The sequence below is a fragment of the Labeo rohita genome, chromosome 10 (assembly GCF_022985175.1).
Source record: "Labeo rohita strain BAU-BD-2019 chromosome 10, IGBB_LRoh.1.0, whole genome shotgun sequence".
NCBI classification, from domain to species: domain Eukaryota; kingdom Metazoa; phylum Chordata; class Actinopteri; order Cypriniformes; family Cyprinidae; genus Labeo; species Labeo rohita.
This window is the reverse complement of record NC_066878.1, coordinates 12,873,228-12,896,661: the sequence shown is the minus strand read 5'-3', so window position 1 is coordinate 12,896,661 and position 23,434 is coordinate 12,873,228. Positions and strand designations below refer to the sequence as shown.

The 23,434-nt window shown below is 38.6% G+C and overlaps 1 protein-coding gene across 1 annotated transcript in view; it reads right to left on the bottom strand.

Annotated features, from left to right (window-relative positions):
- Positions 1 to 520: 520 nt before the first annotated feature.
- Positions 521 to 23,434, bottom strand: part of fgf11b (fibroblast growth factor 11b) — a 65,339-nt gene continuing 42,425 nt past the window's right edge. Inside the window, exons 4-5 of the mRNA XM_051121842.1 lie at positions 7,215 to 7,413; positions 521 to 5,200 (exon numbers count right to left, since the gene is read on the bottom strand). Of these exons, the coding sequence (XP_050977799.1) occupies positions 5,067 to 5,200; positions 7,215 to 7,413 (333 nt within the window). The 3' untranslated portion in view covers positions 521 to 5,066. The remainder of the gene's footprint in view (positions 5,201 to 7,214; positions 7,414 to 23,434) is intronic.

Sequence of the window (23,434 nt, the reverse complement as noted above, 5' to 3'; positions counted from 1 at the left end):
AAGGCGTTCAAGACAATTATCTCGGCTTGCTTGAAGGGTCTGGAAGATGATCTACGATTTTATAACGAGTCTGCATGCTAGAGTGAGAGTGGGCTGTGGTTTATATTCCACCCTGCGGTATTAATTCTGTTCCTCATCTGATTAGCGAGACTTCCTGTAATGCAGTGACATAATGCAGATGTTCGTAGGTGGCCAGTGAGAGGATTAGTCAAGGTCTGGTGACATAAAAGGGAGAAGTTTAATAAACACTGCGCACAGCGAGCGTTTCGTGTGTGTGTGAAAGTGCTGTCCGTGTGCAGCGTGCCAATGCTAAGTGAAGGGAGCAGAGGTTGTCTGTCACCTGTCACCTGACTGCTCACCTGTGAGTACCTGCAGCTGTCTCTACCATCTGTTTCCTACATGTCTCTGATATTATGCATGGTAATTTTTTAAAACCAGGATCAGCGGACACCTAAAAACACACATTATACACAACACAGTCCATCACACATCTTACAATAATACAAATATAACTGTTTATTCAATAATATGTAATAATAAGACACACCCCCTTCCTCCTCCTAACCCAGAGATGTATAATTGCTCTAGAAACGTACACAGGATGGCCAGGTTGGAGGCCAGGAGAGGGTGCTAAGGAGATCCTGTGCTCTGTAACAAGGGAGTCTTTCCTAGTATTTCCAAAGTGGGATGCATGCAGTAGAGTCCCAGTACTCTCCCAGGTGTGTCGGATTTCAGAGCAGCACATCCGCCATGCTGGTTAGGGGCGCAGGGAATGGGCAGATGACCCAGGCTGTTAGTCCTATGGTCAGCCTTCGTCGAGTCTCCGCGCAGGCCTCCATGCTGTTTCGTAGGGCAGGTGTGTGTAGCTCCGCCTCCAGTGGCTGTCAGCCAATCAGCCTGTTCCTGCATTCGCTGTAAGATCAGGGGCGGGGCCTAGGCAGGAAGCCACATTCTGTTGGCAGTTACTGCCACACTCAGGCAAGCCCTGGCTAGTGGAAGACTTTGCTTTTTTGGAAGACGAGAGGACAGGGAAGTTTTGTTTTCATTTTGTTTGGAAGACCTGATCAGACAAAGGTACATTGGCTTTTAAGTTTCAGTTTAAGTATTTTTTTTGTTTTCTTGTTTGCTTAAAACTCGCAAATCGTGTGTTTAAGTATGGGTGAGGAGGTCTCAAAAGTCCAATTAGTCCATCAACGGCACAGCTTCACGAAATAAATATTTTAGAAAGAGAAAGTAAACATATAAAAACAAGTTCGCACAAGGGAAAATATAGCAGTAAATGAAAACAATCAAACAAATACAAGGTTTCAGGTTCATACATATTTTCCACTAAATATAAAAGCAAATTTCAAGTACCCATCAGTTCTTCAAAATGACATTTTTACTGTGGGTCAAATGGCCTTCGGTTGCAATTAATATCACAATTGAATAAAAACAAATACAAAAAGAAACTCAAATCTGTACATGTCCACAGTCCTTATGGCTCACAGCAGTTTTGGCAAGACCAGGCAGTCCATCTCCCGAAAAGCACCCATTTACAGTACTGTCATCATTTTTTGATTGCATTTAATATGACTTTTTAACCATTCTTTGATTTATATACACATATTATTGTTCTCTTTTACTCCTCTGAGATAGATAGTATGAAATCTATTTTTCGTCACAAAAATACAGCATGAAAATTTCATAAGTGTTCCCTTGATCGTCTCACTCTTTTTGCATGCTTGAATTGAGGGCAAATGAAACAGAGGGTGGACTCAATGTGTCCTTGAGAACTTGCCCTGATTTAAAAGAGAGAGCGAGAGTCAGGAGAGATCTGATACCATAATACTAGCGACTTCACAGCAAAACCAGGTCTGGACAGAAGCAAGAGCGCGAGAGCGAGCGAGCGAGGCCCATTTGACAATACCAAAATTGGGTTTACGATCTGAACATCACTTTATCTCTATGTTGTCTCCTCTGCCGACTGGATAAAGTCCCCCCCAAAAAAAACTGCTCTCAGTTCATCGTCTGCTAATGTCCTCGGGTTCCTCGGTTGCACAGGGAAATTATTGCTCACAGCGCTGGGCTATTGCTCTCCAGTTTGGCTTTTATTGAGTCAATCGATCGTTACTTCGCTCTATCTCTCTCCCTCTCTCTCTCGCTCACACACATACACACACAGAGCTGGAGGGAAGGTTAATAGCCACTGGACACACAGGAGAGGGTTTGGGGAGATTGCTCAGGAAATGGAGCGTGACTTTGGAGCACACATGCGCGCCACATTCGTCCTTGTGTTCTTAACGTCTCCGTCGGGCCAGGTAGATACACCGCACGTACGCACATACAGTACGCGTTCCCATCCCCCCATCCTCAAAGGACCCTGTTCCTCGCCTTCCGCTCAATCAGCAAGAATTCGTGTCTAATTCACAGAACAAGATCGCTCTCATCATTAGCGCCGAAGCACACGCTGTCCTCCAAGAATCCAACTTAATGATCTTCTGGTTTTGCTCCTCATAATCTAATGCCTCTAAAGCCGTATCCCTTTCCACCAGCTAACTTCAATCACCGAGCTGCCCTCAGGACTTTCTCGTCTTCGTCCCGAATCTCATCTCGCATAACCAAACTTTCTCCAGACTTTCTCATGCTACACATTACAATTCCTTTTAAAGGAATGTTCCAGGCTCAATACAAATTCAGCTCAATCGACAGCACCTTGTGGCATTTATGTTGATTAGCACAAAAATTAATTTTCTCTTGTCCCTCCTTTTCTAAAAAGAAATATGTACAGGGAGGCACTGAAGAGGGCATATCCGAAAACCTTAAAATACTCACTCCTTTAATAAAATAGCCACAAGATATAAAAAAAAAATTGCATAAATGCTCAGTTTTACTTTGGCAACTTGTCATGACAACGAAACAGCTAAAAATGATTAAAAATGGTTATTTAAACAACTTTACAGCTATAATAACACACAAATTTAAACAGAACAATAAATGTGTTTTATAAAATTAAAAGAGTAAAATTTCTGCTTGAAAATCTGATCATTTGTTAATTTCCATTTTAAGTGTCGTTGTAACAACGATTGCTTAATTTTTTATCGTTAAATACATTTTTGATATAATCAACATTATGCCACATCTGCTGCTAATTCAATTGCACCTGAAATATTCCGTTAACATTTAACTTGCTATCAACTTTCATTGAGACATACACGAACCATGCGTCAACATGCTAAAAGCGTTCTGCAACATGCGCAAACCCTCACCAACATCCACTGTCCTTTCAGCTGACTTCCTGTTGCGTTTTCCTAAATATTTTTGTTTTCCTAAGTCCTTTGATTTAATATTGTCAGTCAAAGTTTAATTTGTTTCATGTATTCATTTATTTTTTTTGCTGTTCAGGCACAGCTCAAGGACATTAAGACCATGCAAGTCACACCATTTCTCAGACAGAAACCAAAGTTGTGAACCTATCAAGCCTACAGTCAATCAGGTTGTACCTTCTACAGCCCAGACGGTTGCTATTGGCCCACAAATGCATGATGTCATAATCAAAGAGGAGGTCGCTTCCCTTCTGTAGGACAAAAGGGCACTGTTTGGAAGTGATTGACCAATGCTTTACTCAAGCAAACAACTTACGGAATGTGGTGTGTGTAGACTGATAAAGATGCCTGTGGAATTACAAAGAGAGCCTGGATGTCACAGCACGTCCTCTTGGTTATGTGTCAATTATGAAATCTGAAGAGGGTCATCAGTCAACATCTCCAGGCAGATTAAAATGTTCAGACTCAACCGAACCATTAAAATGATCAACTGTGGTGTGTGCGAGCCAATGCGTTTACACATGTGTGCCCAGACTGCCACACACACACAAATAAATAATGGAAGCAGATGTTCATTTCACATCGTTCTGTCTCTTTCACACTCTAATACTCACGTCTAAACGCACACAAACACTGCGTCATTGATCGGCTCGCCACAATTTAAATTTGCATATTAAAATCTCTCGTCCGAGCTGCTTGAGTGAGCCGAACGTTCCCAGGGAAAGGAGTAAATAATTCAAGCAATCATGGCTGGACTCCATGTAATCCCCTGTAAGAATTCCATCAAAGAGCTATCAAACAACTGCCCCGAATAATCTCCGCTCGTTTGCCAATGATACGGATGCCGCTTCGAGCCCACTGGCTATTAAACATGAATGGAGTCGTCACAAGAGAATTTAAGTTTTTTTTTCTCTTTTTTTGGATCTTGTAGCCTGCAGGTGTAGCCACAATTAAACTAAAACAGATGTGTTTGGGTTGCGGATTCAATCTAAACTCATTATCATCATCACTGGGTTGTTTTTGAGAACAGCGGAAAGAAAGTAGAACTACAGAGATATGTTTAATCTTAAAAGCTGCCAATCATAAATTTTGCATGACGCCTTTGGCTTCTCTGGCAGTGGACCAGCAGAAATCAATCTACACCTGCTGACCAATAGAACTGGATCCTCCTTGAATGGTCCAATAAAAACTAATTTTACAGCACTCCTTCCTATAGTTCTGACTGGCACAGAGCAGCCGTTGGCAAAGTGGCAGCAGGAAAAAAATGAACCAGCGAGGGTCTCATCTGCTGGAATCATTATGATGATATTGGATAATAACCTCTCTCTCTCTCTCGCTCTCGGTCTCATTCTCACACCAAAACTCTTCGTTCAAACAAAACGAAACCGTAGGGAAAGAAAAGTCAATTGAATTCTTCAGTTAGGATGGATATTGTTTGCATTTTTCGTCTGACACTGTGAGAGAACTCAAGAAGGTCACATGGGGGCACAGAAACATGTTTTTGCATTGGATTATGGGATCATACGGGAAGGTCAGGTGTCATGCCGGGTCAGTGGAGATATATGTGAGCTGGTACGACGGAGAGAGGCAGGGATTCTCCGCTCGTTGCAGAGAGCCAGGGGCTGCTGTCTGATCTCGCCCCATTCAAAACCCCACAGCTAACAGCCACTCACACAGCTCTTCCTGCCCCCATTGCATGAAGGAAAATGGAGTTCTCAGTGTCGGTGTAGTCCCTCACCCTCCCTCTGTGCGCCCCCTGTGCTATGAAGCATCAGCTCTGGGGGCCTCTTTCCTGCCGTTCTGGTGAGAAGGGGAGTCTGAAGTCTTTACAGTTTTGCGTGGAGGACTCTGCTCCGCTACAAGCTCATGCAGTGAAGGTTCCTTGTACATAGCCACTGAGGGAATGAGAAGAACAAAGACACATTGATGTTATTTAAAGCAGCAACAGAAGAACTAAAGTTATAGTTTCATGAATAGTGTAATGTAAAACGGAAAAAAATCTGCCATGAAAATGTTGGTTGACCACTTAAATGAATATTGGGGAGGGCCATTAGCTCATACAAACTAGTTATTATCTGGTTTAAGATAGTCAAAGCTGGATAGTAGCTCAACTATGCTAGTACAAGCTGGATATCGACTGGTGCAAACTAGCTGTTTGCTGGTCTAAGATGGTCATTAGCTAGCTCAAGATGGTCATTAGCTAGTCCAAGCAGGTTAATATCTGGTTTGAGATAGTCAAAGCTGGATACTGGCTGGTCTATGTTAGTGCAAGCTGGTTATATGCTGGTTTAGGCTGATGAAAACTGGTAGTTAGCTGATCTAGGACGGTCATTAGCTGGCTTAAGCTGGTCATTAGCTAGTCCAAGAAGGTTATTGCCTGGTTTGAGAATAAAGCTGGGAAATGGCTGGTCTGTGCTAGTGCTAACTGGTTATTTACTGGTTTAAGTTGGCATAAGCTGATTGTTAGCTAATTTAAGAGGGTTATTAGCTGGTGCAAGCTGGTTATTAGGTGGTCTAAGCTGGTTAAGAACTTGTCTAATATAGAGCAATCTTGTTATTGTCTGGTCTATGCTAGTACAGTCTAGTTATTTTCTGGTTTAAGTTGACGTAAACTGGTTGTTGGCTACCTTAAGATGTTATTAGCTGACATAGGCTGGTTATTTGGTGTTCTTAACTGGTTAATAACTTGTTAAAAACTTAGCTGGTGCAGAATGGTTATTAAGTGTTCGAGGCTGGTTATTATCTGGTCTAAAATAGTGCAAGCTGGTTATTATCTGGTCTAAGATAGTGCAAGATGGCTACTAGCTGGTCTATCCTAATGTAAAATAGTCATTATTTGGTCTAAACTAGTGCAAGCTGGCTATTAGCTGGTGCAGGCTGGTTATTATCTGGTCTAACCAGACCACTAATCTTAACTGGTTAATAACTTGTTTATTCTGGAGCATCTGGTTGTTATCTAATCTAAGATAGTCATTAGCTAGTGCAGGCAGGTTATTATCTGGTTTAAGATAGTCAAGGCTGATATTGGATGGTCTATGCTAGTGCAGTCTGGTTATTTGCTGGTTTAAGTTGGCATAAGTTGGTTGTTAGCTGTTTTAAGATGGCTATCAGCTGGCGCAAACTGGTTATTAGTTGGTCTAAACTGTTATTAATTTGTCTAATCTACAGCAATCTGGTTATTATCTGGTCTAAGATAGTGAAAGCGGGTTATTAACTAACTTTAAATGGCTTATTGGCTTGTTATTAGTTGATGTAAGATGGTCATCAGAAGTTGGTAATTAGGTGGGCAAAGCTGGTTATTATGTGGTTTGAGTTAGTGCAAGCTGGTTATTATCTGGTCTAAGCGTGCAAGCAAGATTTTGGTTGGTGCAAAATGGTTATTAGGTGGTCTAAGCTGGTTATTATCTGTTCTAAGATAGCGCAAGCTGGTTATTAGTTGGTCCAAACAGGTTATTAATTCTCTATTAATTCTAATCTGGTTAGTGGCTGATTCTCTATTCATTCTCTAACCTGATTAATGGCTGATTTAAGCTAGTGCAAGCTGGTCAAGTCTATTAAGTCTAAGATGGCAACTGCCAGACTAAGTTGGTTATTGTTGGGTCTAAGCTAGTGCAAGCTAGATATTAGCTGGTCTATACTAGTGCAAGCTGAATATTAGTCATTAGTTGGTGCAAGTCGGTTATTAGCTAGTCTTTGTTGGCCAGCCACCATGGTTCCAAAAACCATCTGGACCACCTGGTTTGTTGATGGCTCAAACTGGTCTACTAGTTTATCACCTGCTTGAACAAGCTATTGACAAGCCTAAACCAGCTAGAAACTAAAAAAACAGTTACCCCTTTAAGTTACATTTGCCATCAGGGAATGTCAGCATCTTAATATGTCTCAAGTTCATTTAAAACTTGATCTGACCTTCGATGACTTTAGGTAGGAAGTGTGCAGCCGCTTTGGTCTTCTTCACGCGGTTGCCCTTCATCACTTGGCCATCCCGGTTGATGCCGATGTACCAAGACCGTCCAGACTGGCTTTGGCGGTACAGCATGGAGGAGTACGTCACGTAGTAGTTCTCAAACACGCTCTCTTTGAATTTGCACTCTGGGTTGAAATTCTCCTGCCAAAGAATGAAAAACACAAATATGCAAATAAGCACAGACATCTGTAACATGTATGTGAGCACGAAAGATGACAAAGTTAGCATGTTGCAAACAGAAATAACACTACGCCGTACTTTCAACCAATTGGGCTGCATCTGTATAGAGTAAGCAGAAATCCCATCATGGTGTTTCTTTGAAAGCAATGTTCTCCAGAGAGCAGGAGGTAGATTATTCTACTCATAAACTGCATTCATTTGCATGACTGATGAACTTAACACTGTCCCCAAAGGTACTCTGAGAGCGGAGAAACAGCAAGCTCCACTCAACATACGTACCGGTATGCAAATGTAAACGTGCGCACTTGAAAGCAGAACCCACAAATCTATAGATATTCAAAATGTCACAGCTTGAGATGAGGAAAAACATATTCAGCTTTCAACCTAAAACTTTAATTTAGCCCATTCTGAACATAACCTGGCCATTCCCATTCATCTCCCTTTCGCATAGAGCCCTTCCCACCAATCCAAGCCACTGTAGCCGGATGACTGTAACCAGGAGCGACATGTATACATCTCTCTTAGTCTTCGTCAGGGTCCTTGTCCTGTCAGAGAGCAGACCCAATCAGCAGGATTGATTTACTAAGGGTAGCCAAGCAGAAACGGCTGACTGAAGCCTTTCGGCAAGCCACCGGAGATTGAGAAATTCGGACTGAGTGAGGGAAGGAGAAACAGAGAAGATGCCAGGGTCTGGAAGGGGACGAAAGGGTTACATTAGTTTTTCTTCCCCAATAATAAGCAGCTCAGCTTGACTTGAGTGAAAACCAGCAAATACGACCAAATTTCTGCCCGTCTGCTTTTAGTCTATGCAACGCTCAGGATTTTTTCTTAGATTTGTCTTCATCAGCTCTCTCGTTCTTTTTCTTTCACTCATTTTACCCAACCCACCCTCCCTTCCTCTTGGCCTACGCATCAAACTAAGCAGCTTTTGCCTCACGTATTTGATGTCCTCAAAATCTCACAGACAGAGGAGATCAATAGATGATCAGCCTCATGGAATGCTAATAACAATCTAATCGTGTGAATCAAGTTACCATGGCCATCGTGAAGGACATGGTCGCCTCCAACCTCACATTTTCAAGTTCAGTCTTCCAATACATGACCCCAGAGTTGACCTTCGACCTGTTACAAAACCTATTACATCACATTATAGCTTGTGGCGGAACCGTCTTAAAGGAGAAGTCCACTTCCAGAACAACAATTTACAGATAATGTACTCACCCCCTTGTCATCCAAGATGTTCATGGGTTTGTTTCTTTAGTTGTACAGAAATTATGTTTTTTGAGGAAAACATTTCAGGATTTTTCTCCATATAATGGACGGATATGGTGCCACGAGTTTAAATTTCAAAAATGCAGTTTAAATGCACCTTCAAACAATCCCAAATGCGGTTGTAAACGATCCCAGCCAAGGAAGAAGGGTCTTATCTAGTGAAGCGATTAGTTATTTTTATTAAAATATTACAATTTATAAACTTTCTAATGTCAAACACTTGTCTTGTCTCGCTCTTCCCGACCTCTATTTTTTTCCTGTTTATGACAGTTAGGGTATATCGAAAAACTCCCATCTCATGTTCTCCCTCAACTTCAAAATCATCCTATATCGCTGCTTTGCCTTTTTTGTTAAGGGTGTTTGATCTTCTTTGCATGTTCACTTTGCAAAGACTGGGTCGGAACTTCTGCAGCGATGTAGGATGATTTTAAAATGATTTTTGAAGTTGAGGGAGAAAATACGATCAGAGTTTTTCCACATACCCTAACGCCCCATTCACACCGGGCTTCAGTGTTAACGCTTCTCATTTACTTTGAATGGAGCGACGTCAAGCATTGCCGAACTGAATTATGGGTCCGTTGCGTCGCGTCACTGATGTTGCTCGCGACAGAAGTTAAAAAAAGTTCAACTTTTCAAGCGCCAACGCAAGCGTCACCCAATTAGATCGCCATATGCAAATTACTAGTGCAGACGCTAGCCAATCCTGTTCGGTGCAGACGCTGGCCAATCAGCGCGAAGCTTCAGACACGCCCTCCGTGAGGCGTTAGCGCAAACGCCCCGTGTGAATGGGGCGTAACTGTCTTGAGCCAGAATGCACAGAGTTCAAGGAGAGCAAGACAAGACAAGCATTTGAGATTAAAAATGTTTAAATTGTATTTTTTTCATGAAAATAACCGATCATTTCGCTAGATAAGACCCTTCTTCCTCGCCTGGGATCATTTACAACCACATTTGGGATCATTTGAAGCCGCATTTGAACTGCATTTTGGAAGTTCAAATTCGGAGCACCATATCAGTCCATTATATGAAGAAAAATCCTGAAATATTTTCCTCAAAAAACACAATTTCTTTATGACTGATGAAAGAAAGACATCCTGAACATCCTGGATGACAAGGGGGTGAGTACATTATCTGTAAATTGTTGTTCTGGAAGTGGACTTCTCCTTTAAGACATTAAGATCTTGAACTCTATCCAAGAATTGACCTGAGGGCAACCTAAGTAAGGATTTTTAAACATTTTAATGCCAAGGAAAAATGTGAGAAAAATCGATCTATCTATACACCCCAGTTTGAAAACCCTTGACCTAGATGACCAGCTCCTATCTGTGCTTAGCACTGAGTAGCCGTGATTACAGGCTTAAATAAAAAGCTAATCCTTTTGCTCTGTCTCATGAAAGAGTTAGACAGCTTCCTTCAGCTTGTGCGTCTTGGTGGAATGGGTTGGAATGACATGTGGAGAAAGAGGTAATATCCTGCCTGCGTGCGGAGAATCCCGACGACCACGCCAACATCTTTATCATGCAGTGCAGCACTCTGACCTTCCCCTCGCTCCTCCCCCTCTCCTCCCCTTCTCCTCCTCCTCACTGCCTCCCTCCATTTCTCTCCTTTCACATGCAAGTCTGATTGCATCTATTTCACCTGGTCAAAAAATAATGGCCATTTTTGAGCCTCTGTTTAAAACAGAATAACTAGCCCTGCTAACTCTTTCAACTTCCTCCATTTCAAAATCACTTCATCACAGTGCATAAACACAGACAACTGACCTTTAAAGATTGCATGAAATTAAACCTGACCCTATTTATTTATTTATTTTTAATAATTAATCTTAGAAGGTAAAGAGGTGCACTGAAATCAGTCCCTACCCTATTTTTTTTTAATTTAGTATTTGACTTTACAATACAAGGCCATGATTTCCAGTTTATGCAGACTTTAGCAAAGAGAAGTTTGTAATTGTTTTAAGGATTTTTGACTTTTTCTAAATATACAAACATAAGTCATATGGTGCGACAGTTTATTCTACTATGAAAAGGTCTACCTCATATCATGACGAAAACAGTCCTATGGGAACTTTTTCACAATATGTGAAATACATACCAATAAGACATATCACTGCAGTTTCCAACAGAAATCAACACTAGAGGCGGTAAAACAGTGAGCGCTTAACAAACTTGCACGTTAGCTCAGCTGGCACGGGAATTGGACTTAGGATGCGGAATCCTTGGGTACGAATCCTGTGAAAAACATGACTCATGATGAAAGAGATGAAAGACGAGAGATTGAAAAGCAAGATAAAACGGCACGTTTGCGATTTGCTTTTTTAACATCACATTCACTTTTTGTTCATACTATCGGGTAGGTTTAGGTGTAGTGCAGATGGTACATTATTTTAAATCGTCACAGAGCAGTAGAGTTATAGCACCACTCAACGGACATTTCAGGTCAGAACTGCGGTGACACGTACAAAACCAATGTCATATAAAATGTACCATATTAATTGTTACCTGTTCAGGGGGAAAAAACTAATACTCTTTTAGCAGCACTAAGTGGACATTTCACACTGAATATGTCATGAAATGTATTTCGCATCTTGTGAAAAAGTTCCCACAGGTTCATTTTTGTCATGAGATCAGGTTCAAAAGGGTCATCATCATCCTGAAGACTTTCTGAACTACTCCTAGAAGTATACATTAATTGTTTTAATTTGTAAATGTAGGTACGGTATTTAATAGTAGCAGATTTGTCATACATATTTAATTTACATTTTCTGTCCAAAATATATTTAAATATTTTTAAAAACATATTAATATGAAATATATTTTGTATTATAATTTATTTGGAATGTCACACCAAATGCTTTAGCATTACACCATATAATAATAAAAACAAAAGCATCCTTGATATATAAAAACCATATCATTTTACCTTGGAAGATGTTTTTGTAAATGTTATCATATAAATAAACACATCATATATATGCATATATTACAGAAAACAACAACAACAAAAAGTTAAAGGAGAAAAATGCATTTTTTGTGTAAATTAATAATTATAACTAATTAAAATAATAATTCAAAATGTATGAATATCTAAATAAAAAGTTACTACTGTATATGTACACTGCAGTTCAAAAGTTTAAGATCAGTAAGATTTGTGATGTTTTTTAAAGATGTTTTTATGCTCATCAGGGTTGCATTTATTGAAACAAAAATACAGAAAAAAAAATGTAATATTGTGAAATATATTGCAGTTTAAAATAATGGTTTTGTATTTTAATATATTTTAAAATATAATTTATTCCTGAGATACAAAGCTGATGTATATATATATATATATATATATATATATATATATATATATATATATATATATATATATATATATATATATATACTGTGACAATAAAAAGTTTAAAAGAACAGCATTTATTTAAAATAGAAATGTTATTTTATTTACTCATCAAGGATGTGTTAAAATTGATTTTAAAAAAGTGATAGTAAAGACTTACATTGTGACATTCAGCTATTCTTCTCTGAATAAATGCTGTTTTTTTTTTTGTTTGTTTTTTTTCATCAAAGAATCCTGAAAAGGGTATCACAGGTTCCAAAAAACATATTAAGCAGCAAAACAGTATCCAACATTGATTATAAATCAGCATATTATATTAATTTTGGAAGGATCATGTGACACTGATGACTGAAGTAATGATGCTGGAAATTCAGCTTTTTATCACAGGAATTAATAAAATCTTAAACTACAGTAAAACAGAAAACAGTTATTTAAAATTACAATAATATTTCACAGTTTTACTGTTCTTTTCCTGTATTTTTGATCAAATAAATGTGCCTTGGAAAGCATAAGATTCTTATTTAAAAAACAATAAAAATCTTACTGATCCTAAACTTTTGAACAGCAGTGTAACTATAAAAACTGTAACTATATGAAAATACATTTTCTTGAATTTTAAAATCAATCTACATTAAATGTAATCTACTATGATGTGAATAATGTATATAGTGACATGCAAAATATTCTTGATGTTATTGCTTTTTCTTATTTAGAAAAAAGAAAAAAAAAACTCATCTTATAGACAGTCGAACAATTTTGCATTCAAAAGTAGTGTACCATATGTTATTTTAAAACTTAAACAATATATATTTAGCTACAACTGGCTGCAGTGCTAGACCGAGACTTGGAAATGTACTGTATAATGTTGCTTGAATATTTTAAGATAAAAAATTATGATTTTTCTCTCAATTTTATCCAAGTGTGAACTACACATACTAGCAAATGTGCAGACTCAACAAAACATATACCCACACACTCAGCAGCCACCACGGGATCTGAGCTATGACGTGCCCATCCAAGATGTTCTGCAAGCATCTTCTCACAGCCTTTGGTTCAGAGAGCATGAAATTGACAGACGGAGGGTGTGGGATCTGACTGCTGTGCTGTTTCTAGCTCTCGTCGAAGTGGAGTTAATGACCTTATTACTGCCACATGGCAAACGCAAAAACACTTCACTTGTGGACAGTTCACAGCACCCGATCAAGTGCTACAAAGAGCAGTCTGCAATGTTCCACAAGGCCTGTCGCACCTTTAATGCCCATCACAATAACTTAAATAGATGAGAAATTTAACAGTCACGTTAAACTGCCAACGACAAGAAAAGCATCCGATACGCTTTCTAGACTCTCTTAAATGTCCGTAAGAGCATAACACAAGGCTTCAGTCTTGCAACACAGCTGTTTTGAAATTTTCTTGAAATTTTGAGACCAACGTGACCTCTGTGTCCATTACGTTCTCAGCAGGAAGTACTAGAAACGTAACACAATGCTGGAGACACGGTTGAATAATTGATATCAATTATGCTATTTCAAAGACACATGTATTATTCAGTGAAACTGTATTAGTCCCAAATCCATGACTACAGCTATAGGCGTTATATTCAGACAGGATGTAGACCGAGAAATATGCCCTTCATTTCAAGATCATGGGAAACACACAAAACGAGCATCTCGGCCAAAAAGGAACACTGGGATACCAAAGTTACGACTCAAGCTATAAATGAGCACCGCACTTCCTACAAATGAAGGAGGCCTGTGGCACTGGTGGAGAACGGAAAATGACAGAGAGGAACTGGATAGCAAGCAGCTAAGAAATTAAATGCATGCTGAGAAAAATGTTCTATTTGCAAAATATTTGGTTATAGCATCTTATTTAGTTTAGAATACACGGCTACTTTAAAATGGCCGTCAGTAGAGTGAGTGACAACACAGGCTCATTGGAAATACGTGCCTCTATATACATTCATGCAGAACTGAAAAAACTTACCTATAACGTCCTGCGTGATTTGAAAACTGATACTTCTGAACGTTTTAGTCACATATATAGTTTCACATGCATGAGTTTTCTGATTCAGTAGGTTTGTTTGGTAGCTCACGCGATACAGTGTTGCACTTGAGTGATGAAGAGCTCCGTTAAACTACGGTTTGACAAATCAGCTCAAATCCGCATAAGAAAGTTAAAATAGCACAGCATCAACAAATGCGTTTTTATATCACTTTTGCATTTGGTAACACTATCGGTTAGGTTTAATGATGGGTTTGGTGTAGCGGATATTTCCAACAGGACAGAGCATTAACCTTTAGCAAAACTCTTAAAGGGGTCATCGGATGCCCATTTTCCACAAGTTGATATGATTCTTTAGGGTCTTAATGAAAAGTCTCTAATATACTTTGATTAAAAATTCTCAATGGTTTTGTAAAACAACAGCCTTTTTACCTTGCCAAAATCAGCTCTGCAAAAATCATCTAATTCTAAAGGGGTGGTTCCTTTAAATGCAAATGAGCTCTGCTCACCCCGCCCCTCTCTTCTCTCTGTGGAAAGACGGTCTTGTTTACATTAGCCGCATTTAGCCGCTAAACTTCCTAACTACCACGTTATAAGGAAAGGCGATCGCAAAGATTCACGTATTCAATGTATGTTTTAGCGCCACTCTCTGGACACTTTGAAACTGCTGGCGAAACGTGCTGTAAGGTATGTAATTATGGTGTTGCAGAAATGTATAGAGAGGCATGTATTTCCAATGATCCTGGGTTGGTGAGTAATGATGTACAGCATTTTTGTAGGGCAACCCAGAGGTGACTCTGGTTCTTTCTACAAAAACCCAATAGGATTTTTCCATTGTATTTCATTTCCCTGCCCAGTGGAAAAAATCCTATTGGGTTTTTTGCTGATGGAATTATTGGAGACATTCTGAACTGTTGTCCTATTGGTTTTTGTTAAGAAAACAACGGTGATGCTAACTATAACCCACAAAAGTTATGATTCTTACACATTTTGTTCATCATGATAATGTTTTCAAATTAACACGACTTTTATGGATTTTGAAGTTTAAATACAGTCACTAGAAGTAAAAACCTAGGCTATCAACAAACTTGTTCACCCAAAAATGAAAATTCTGTCATTAATTACTAACCCTTGTGTTGCTCCAAACCTGTAAGACCTTCATTCATCTTCAGATGAATGTACAAATTAAGATATTTTTGATGAAATCTGAGAGCTCCCATAGACAGCAAGGGTACTACCACTACCAAGGCCCAGAAAAGTGCCAAAATAAATGACAAAGTAGTCCATATGACATCAGTGGTTCAACTGTAAATTTTAAAAAGCTACATGAATACTTTTTTCGCAAAAGAATTCAAAGGTTTTATTCCACATTTTCGTCTGCACTGCATCACTGACCCAGATCAGCCGTTATGACGTTAATATGACCTTGACATTAAATCAACGTTGATATTAGACATTGAGCTTATGAGCTTATTGACATTTAGAGCATATTAGCATATTAGACATTGAGCTTATTCAGCTTATGTTGATATTTTGTTGTTTTTAGATTGTCATTAAGTCAACGTCAAATTGATGTCAAATACTGACATCAACCCGATTTTCATTCTAGGGCTGTAGCTATTGATTATTTTAGTAATCAAGTATTCTACCGATTATTCTATCGATTAATCGAGTAATCGGAAAAGATGTCTTTCTTTATTAAAGAGCAATACTAAATATACAAGAGAAAATAAGATAGGCTTCTTAAACTAAACTTAAAAAAGTAACATTTTTATTGCTGAAATTGCATACAAAAATAACCATGAAAACTAAACCCATTTAATGCTTTTTTTTTTTTTTTTTTTTTTGCCAAATTACCTTCTAAATGCAAATACAAATATATATGAAGAGTTCAGATACAAAAGCCTCTAAATCCATCTGACTTATTTCTTTAAAATGGTACTTCTGATTGGGCTGAGGCTGGAATTTAGAGAGTTTGAAGTAAAAGTATTTGTACTATGTGTCAGGAGCATTCACTCAGTATCATTATCTAATTTTTGACCGAGATGGATCATTATTTATATATATATATATATATATATATATATATATATATATATATAAAAAAAAAAAAAAAACAATTTCACATTACTTTAGTAAAAGGTAAACATTACAACCTAAAACTAATGCATAAATCGAGAAATTTAGGAATTTAGATGCAGGCCTATTTACCCACTCAGAGTGACATTTAACTCGCAGTTACAAATGCTTAAATTATATTTTGTTATTTTAAACAAAACACTGAATACTGATATTTACATGTATTTTTAACCTTTTTAAATGTGAAATCAATACTGCCAGTAGGTGACAGCAAGTCACGGTTAAGTAAGTGAGTCATTGCGATTGAACTGAATCATTTAACTGATGATTCATTCACTAACAAAACACCGTCATGTTGCTCAAAGACGCAAAACAGTGTTGTGGCTGTGTTTGGAATGGTTATTTGTTGGCGAAATAGAGCAAAAACAGGAAATATGCTGTCTAAAATGTAAGTCTCTTAGTATTAACTTCTTTAGTGATGAAATGTTGCATAACATCACATTCACATTTGTAATCATGCTGAGGCACTCTTCGTTTGATATTCACTAACTTTCTAACTTTCTGTGTGTCACAGAGAGAGAATGAGACAAACAACATAAATGGCACTTTGTCATTCACAAATCATAGCTAACTTAGGTACATCATAACTAACCACCATTAATTTACGGTCTTAAATATGTCCAGCGTTTATCGGTTTGTGCGTCAGTAATAATGGTCCGTGGCGAAACACAGTGTTCTGTGTGTAGTTACAGCAAATGGATTAAACTAAGCCTCGAGGCAACTAATTTTCCTCGATGATTTTTGGTATTCGAGTTACTCGAGGAATCCTTTCAACCCTATTTCATTCTCAAACAAAATGCAACATCTGTCCGACGTTTATGTCCAGCGTCAACCTGATGTTATGTTGATATTTGCTTCCATATTTCGGCCTACAAAAATATGTCATCCCTGCAACACTCCATGGAGAAATAGTGTAGTAACAGTATCCACCAGCAGGGACTAACTGGACCATACTAACCAGGCTAAACCCTCACTCTTTGGTTTCCACATCAGATCTAATGCTGTCTGACCGAAAGTAGCCCCAACAGTGCAATAATCTCTGTCTGTATATGTCATTTGGGGCCAGTCTCGCCAATGATCATATCTAAACATAAAGCTTCTTAATGGGGCTTACGGTTCATGAACGAAAGCTTGTGTGTGTGTGTGTCTGTGTGTTTGTGGCCCAATATGTTTATGCCTCAGTTAATCCTGATGTATGTGTACATACGTGTAATGTTTCTTGCTACTTATGCATACATGTGTAGGAAGACGCATTCGCTGATGTAAGTTTGTGTGTTCAGCAGATGTTCAGTGGCATACAACATTACATAAGTCTATAAAGCATGCAGGGCTGCATTAGGAAACATCAATGGACGGATGAAACGAATGCAGGCGAGGTCATAATCCATTTACGCTCTGCCTATGGTGACTTTTATTGATGGTCGTGCAGCTGGCGAGGGTGGGCGGGGCTATTCCAGATCGCTGATGGCATTTATCTTTGTTTTGAGTGACGAATGAACGGTCCTTGTCAATAAGATTCATGCTATGGAATGTTAGATGGCATCTCCGGGTTTAATAAATGATCTAGAACAGGGTTGACAGAGAGGAGGTATTACTAATAAGCAACAGTAAGGCAAAGTAATAGGATCTCATTTTTATTCGTATGCAAAGTATGAATCTAGCACATGTACATTTACAATATCAAGATACTGATGGGATTTAAAATGTAAACTGTCAACTTTAGAGATGTGTACAAATGTTTGCAAATCTTTTGAGGTTCAAAGATCAATCGAGTTGGTTGTTTAAATTCTATTCATAATAAATGAGAATGATTTAGCACCATATTGATTTGTTAACCCATTTACCTAATTTGACTTGATGTTTTCATTCTGTGAAACATGAATCTGCAACAAGTGGAATACTGTTTAATTTTTTACAGTATAGAGAAGCTCTGACTCTTTTCAGCACTGTTGCTTATGTATTTTTTCCATAGCGTGAAGGTATGGTCATACAAATTTATGAATTGTCTGTTTGTTTTAAAATCTTCCCAGTCTGCTGAAATGTGTTGACATCCACTTTGAACGTTACAATACACAATAACTTTCGTTAACTCTACATCAATGACTTACTTCACTAGCTTATTACTCTTCAACAATGATGCTATAGAGCTACTGTAAAAACTGAAGTTCAAAGACAAAATTCTAAAGATGGCTCTGTGCTTGTTTCTCTGATGCATAAGGTCTGTATAGTTTGTTTGCACAGTATGTGCATTTTCTGTATGCATAGACTTTCTGGATGAACTAGATTTTCCAAAATGTGCGGTATAAAATCAGAGAACACAGCATGAGATACTGTATCCCACTGTGCAGTGCACTTAACTTGACCTTTCCATTTCCAGTGTGATGAATATATTGCTGGTGCAATCAGCTGTTAGTGACTCATTATTTGATCAGACTGGCAAAGAGTACACTATAAAGGTTTTCATACCAAAAAAAAAAAGTATTAAAAATACAAAAGTGTCCATTTTAATACAAGACATGCAATGTAGTGTACTAGAGTGTGAAATAATTGTCAGAATAATGCCTAATATTTCACTGTTAAAAGGGTAATCGGATGCTAACTTCACTTTTACATGCTGTTTAAACATTAATGTGTGTGTTGGCAGTGTATGTACAAATCTACCCCATAATGATAAAAATCCATCCAATTAATCTGTAAAAATAATATCCCCTTTTTCAAATCGAGCCATTCTCAGATGCCAGTCATTGTTGCGTCACACCCACAGAGGCTGCTCCCACGATAGTTGATTGACATTAGCATCTTACATAAGATCAGCTGTAACAATCCAACCTCCATGTTTTGATGCCGGAGCAGGGATGTAAGTTAGACAAGAATTGAGCGATTGAGGTGTCGTGTTGCTGGATGTAATAATGAACGTAGTGGTCGTCATTTACTCCCGACATCTGAGCCACTGAAGATGCAGTAGATTACGTTTGTTTGTGAAGGGAATGTGCCTCCCAATCTACATATATCCTTCTATGTTCGTGCGAATCATTCGTTATCCAGCTTCACTTACAGCAGAAGTGAGTATAAAGGGTTTTTTTTTATGAATCTTTGCGATTGCCTTTCCTAATAACATGCTAGTTAGCAAGTTTAGCGCCTAAACGTAGCTAAATGCGGCTAAAGTAAACTTGCTCGACACTCCACAGAGAGAAGAGAGGGGCGGGCGAGCAGAGCTCATTTGCATTTAAAGCAGCCTCGACCAGAATGGGATGATTTTTGCAGAGCTGATTTTGGCAAGGTAAAAAGGGTGTTGTTTTATACTACCATTGAGAGTTTTTAACCAAAGTATATTATAGACTTTTCATTAAGACCCTAAAGAATCATATCAACTTGTGGAAAATGGGCATCCGATGACCCATTTAATGGACAAATCTGGCCTGTGGCCTTTGGTTTGCTCACCACCAGATGTCGCCCTCTTATTCCATTGACATTCACATTACACAGACTGTTGCACCACACCCCGGAATACCCGTTTGCCTCGCCCCTTGGATTACCTTCGCCGCTGATTGACCCTCACCTGTTTCACGGACTAGTCTTGTGTCTTGTCCTCGCATACCTGTTTGCCACTGTTCGACCCTGCCTGTATTTGACCATGTCTTTTTTTTGTTTGTTTTATTTTAAATTTCATAGTGACCTTTTGTGGGAAGCTAGCTTGTTTTGGTGGCCAATCCTGTGCTTGTAAATTTTGACTGAATTTGAAAATATCATGTGGTGCGACCACTGCAGAGTGTTTTGCATTATATATGTCCCAGATTGGCAGTTTGTGTGCTTTTATATTCAACTGATGGTTTATATAAATAAAATACTTAATTTAAGTATCATCTGGAATAGATTTTATGCAATTTGGGTCATTTTAGACTGGTTATGTTTGTACAATATGAGAAAAAATGCAAATAATAATAATAATTTAGAGCATAATTTTTAGCTGGTAATTGTGCATTTATTAGTCATTTATTATTTATTTATTAATAATTATTTCAAACTATTTAACCAGATTCCACTGCCAAGCAAAATAAAATAAATGCTTGCCATAGGCAACATGTTAATTCTGACCCTGCAGTCAAACACAAATGCCAGATGTCATTATCTACTGTAAGAAAGATGTTCATGCTGTGATCCCAGAATCTGAGCCAGCAACCTCCTGCTACTCTAATCTCACCCTTCGCAAAGAGTGAGTTACCCCTGCTACGTCTGACAAACCATGACACTTTTATATGGAAGCAGATTAGACTCATTAATAATTCACGCAAAAGACACAATGCACACATGCGTGTCCCAATTCACATGCATGAAACCCAATTGTCGTGGTTGTGTGGGAATGAGACGAACTAAGACATAATATAATGAAAAGTCTTTAATAAATTCCACAAGTGGTACATCCAGACAGGTAAGGCAAAGGAAACACACACACCAACATAATGTTAAGGTCCAACAACAAACAATGAACAGAACCCAACTTATAAAGGAGTGCTAACGATACAAAGACAGGTGTGGGTGATTAACCAATAATGACTTAACAAGAAAAGGAACAGGAAAAACCATATATGGACACAAGAGGGAGAAACCAACAAAACAGTCCAATGGGGTGTGACAAGGGCAAAACCAACACAAACAATCCAAGGGCTCTGACACCAATTCACGTGCATGAAAAAAATATATATATATATTCACAAAAACCAATTCACGTGCACAAAATAAGAATATAAATTCATAAAATACGTTTCACAAATTGCAAAACACAATTCACAGATTTATAACTGTGTACAGCAATTTTGAATTTTTAAAAATCACGAGTGTATCACAGACTGTGAGTGTGTGAATAGCCTTTCTTTGTGTGTATTTTTTAGACTTGCGTGTGTCTTTTTGAGACTCGTACTCTTTAGCCAATCAGATTTGAGCCTGTCGATCGACCAATCATAACCCGCTGTGGGCGTTCCTACCTCACGTTACGTCATCAGCACGAGTCCATAGTTCCAGTTACGATTCAGCTGTTGATCGTCTCATTTAAGGTGCCTTTAACTAGACGCTCTGGAGCTCACATGTCCGAAAATGCAAAAATGCATCAAAGCGAAAGTCTAAACAAGTACACTTTCACCTAAAAAAAAAAAAAACTGTATTATTTATAAAATCACTGTGGATTTGGGCGTCTGCCATGATACTCGCTGTGAGAAAAACTGCAAGCAGAGTGATACAAACTATGAAACGTTTGGAGTTACGATATCACTAGAATATTGCACTCCTCTTAGCCAATTAGATTTGAGGACCAGAAAGAACAGTTGTATAAACATAAATATTAATTGGTACAATATGAGTCACTTGACTAAACATGTGTAACAGTTTTCAAAAGCCTACGTCCACATTATGGCGAAAATGCCATTTTCAAATGTATCCACTTTTGGAGAGCGTTTTCAAAAAGCTCAGTTTACCCTGACAAAAACGCCATCTCAGTGTGGACTGAAGGCCAAAACAGAGAGAAAAAGATGCAATTTCAAATAAAAACTTATTTGTGTGGAAAAAGGCCTAAAAGTATTTTTTGTAAGAAATCTTCTACCATGTGTGCAAGCTTCTATCATTGAACTTCACTAAATTTAATGCACATGATACTTTACATATTAGTGTCTATCAACATGTTTAAAAATCCCTAGGAATACTAATAAGATCACCTTGGGCAAAGACAGAGAGGCCACGGAATAACAAGATTCTCAACTGAAGGGTACTAGGGTTCATAAGGGGGCTTATGGGAAATGGAGGCAGCTTAAAATGCCGCAGAGGGTTTATGGGGATGAACAGCTACAATCTGCAGTTCATTACCTGCAAGGGGAAAAGAGAAGATTACGGAATCACTTACACTTCTGTTTCTCTCTCACTCTCTCTCTCTCTCCGTTCCTCGTCGGCTTGTGAAGGAATGCTGGGAATGAGGTGTTTGGAAGCAATCGCATGTTCTAGTTTGGATTCATATCAAAAGGTCTCTGGCTTTTCATTTACCTTTTGAAATTACATGTGTCTCTTTGAGTCTGCGGTGTGATGGGTGTGATTGCATCTCGGTGATGGGAGCATTTTGAATCTCAATACCATCTGTGGAGGAGAGAGACTATAGAAACCATTTATCAAACCTGAGATGAAGGCACCGCAACACACATTATACACATCTTGTCTAAGGTCACACACAATCACACACCCACCCACACACGCACCTATTGTGTTCAGACAATGCCATTATACCGCAAGTTATCTGGTGGAAACTTTGTTTGGAGTGAGTAGTTTTAAATCAAAGCCTGTGTCACCTGAATAATGGCTGATCATGGCAACAGGCCCACTACTATTTCTGTCAAGAACCTTACAACTGTGTCAACGCCTCCCACTCCCCATATCTTTCTCGTGCTCTCTTTCTCACCCTCTCTCGTTCAGCCCAGGAGGGTTTTTCCAGAGCATACTGTCTATAAAATGGGTCAGGACGGGACCGGGCTCTATTTTTATCTAGAAACGATTTTCTTAACTCCACAACAGGTATCTCACAGATCTCAGTGCCCACACAACCCCCTCTACTGTAGTCCAATAGCGTGGAGGTTCCCTCAGCAGTCCATTCCCCATTGCTCTCCAGGGCTATCGCGCCAATGCGCGCACACACACACATACAGCTAGCGCCTAGATAATTAAACATACAGAACAATGTAAGCTCCAGGAAAGCTTTCAGCTCAGTGCTGATCATTGTATGGTTCAACTCAATGGAATAGATCAACTAGAAATGTAAATTCTGTCATATTGTTCTGTTTGGAGCATGACAAGTCCAGAAAAGAGAAGCTGAAACATTAAAGGATTTGTTCACTTCCAGAATAAAAATTTCCTGATAATGTACTCACCCTATGGTCATCCAAGATATTCATGTCTTTCTTTCTTCAGTCGAAAAGAAATTAAGGTTTTTGAGGATCAACGGGGGATCAACGGGTTGAAGGTCCAAATTGCAGTTTCAATGAAGCTTAAAAGGGCTCTACATGAGCCCACCCGAGGAATAAGGGTCTTATGTAATGGAATGATCAGTCATTTTCAAAAAAAAAAAAACACACAAATTTATATTCTTTTTAACCACAAATGCTTGTCTTGCACTAGCTTGACTTCACGCATTACATAGTCACACATGACGTAGGCGGATGTACCGACTGAAAACAAGACAATTTTTGCT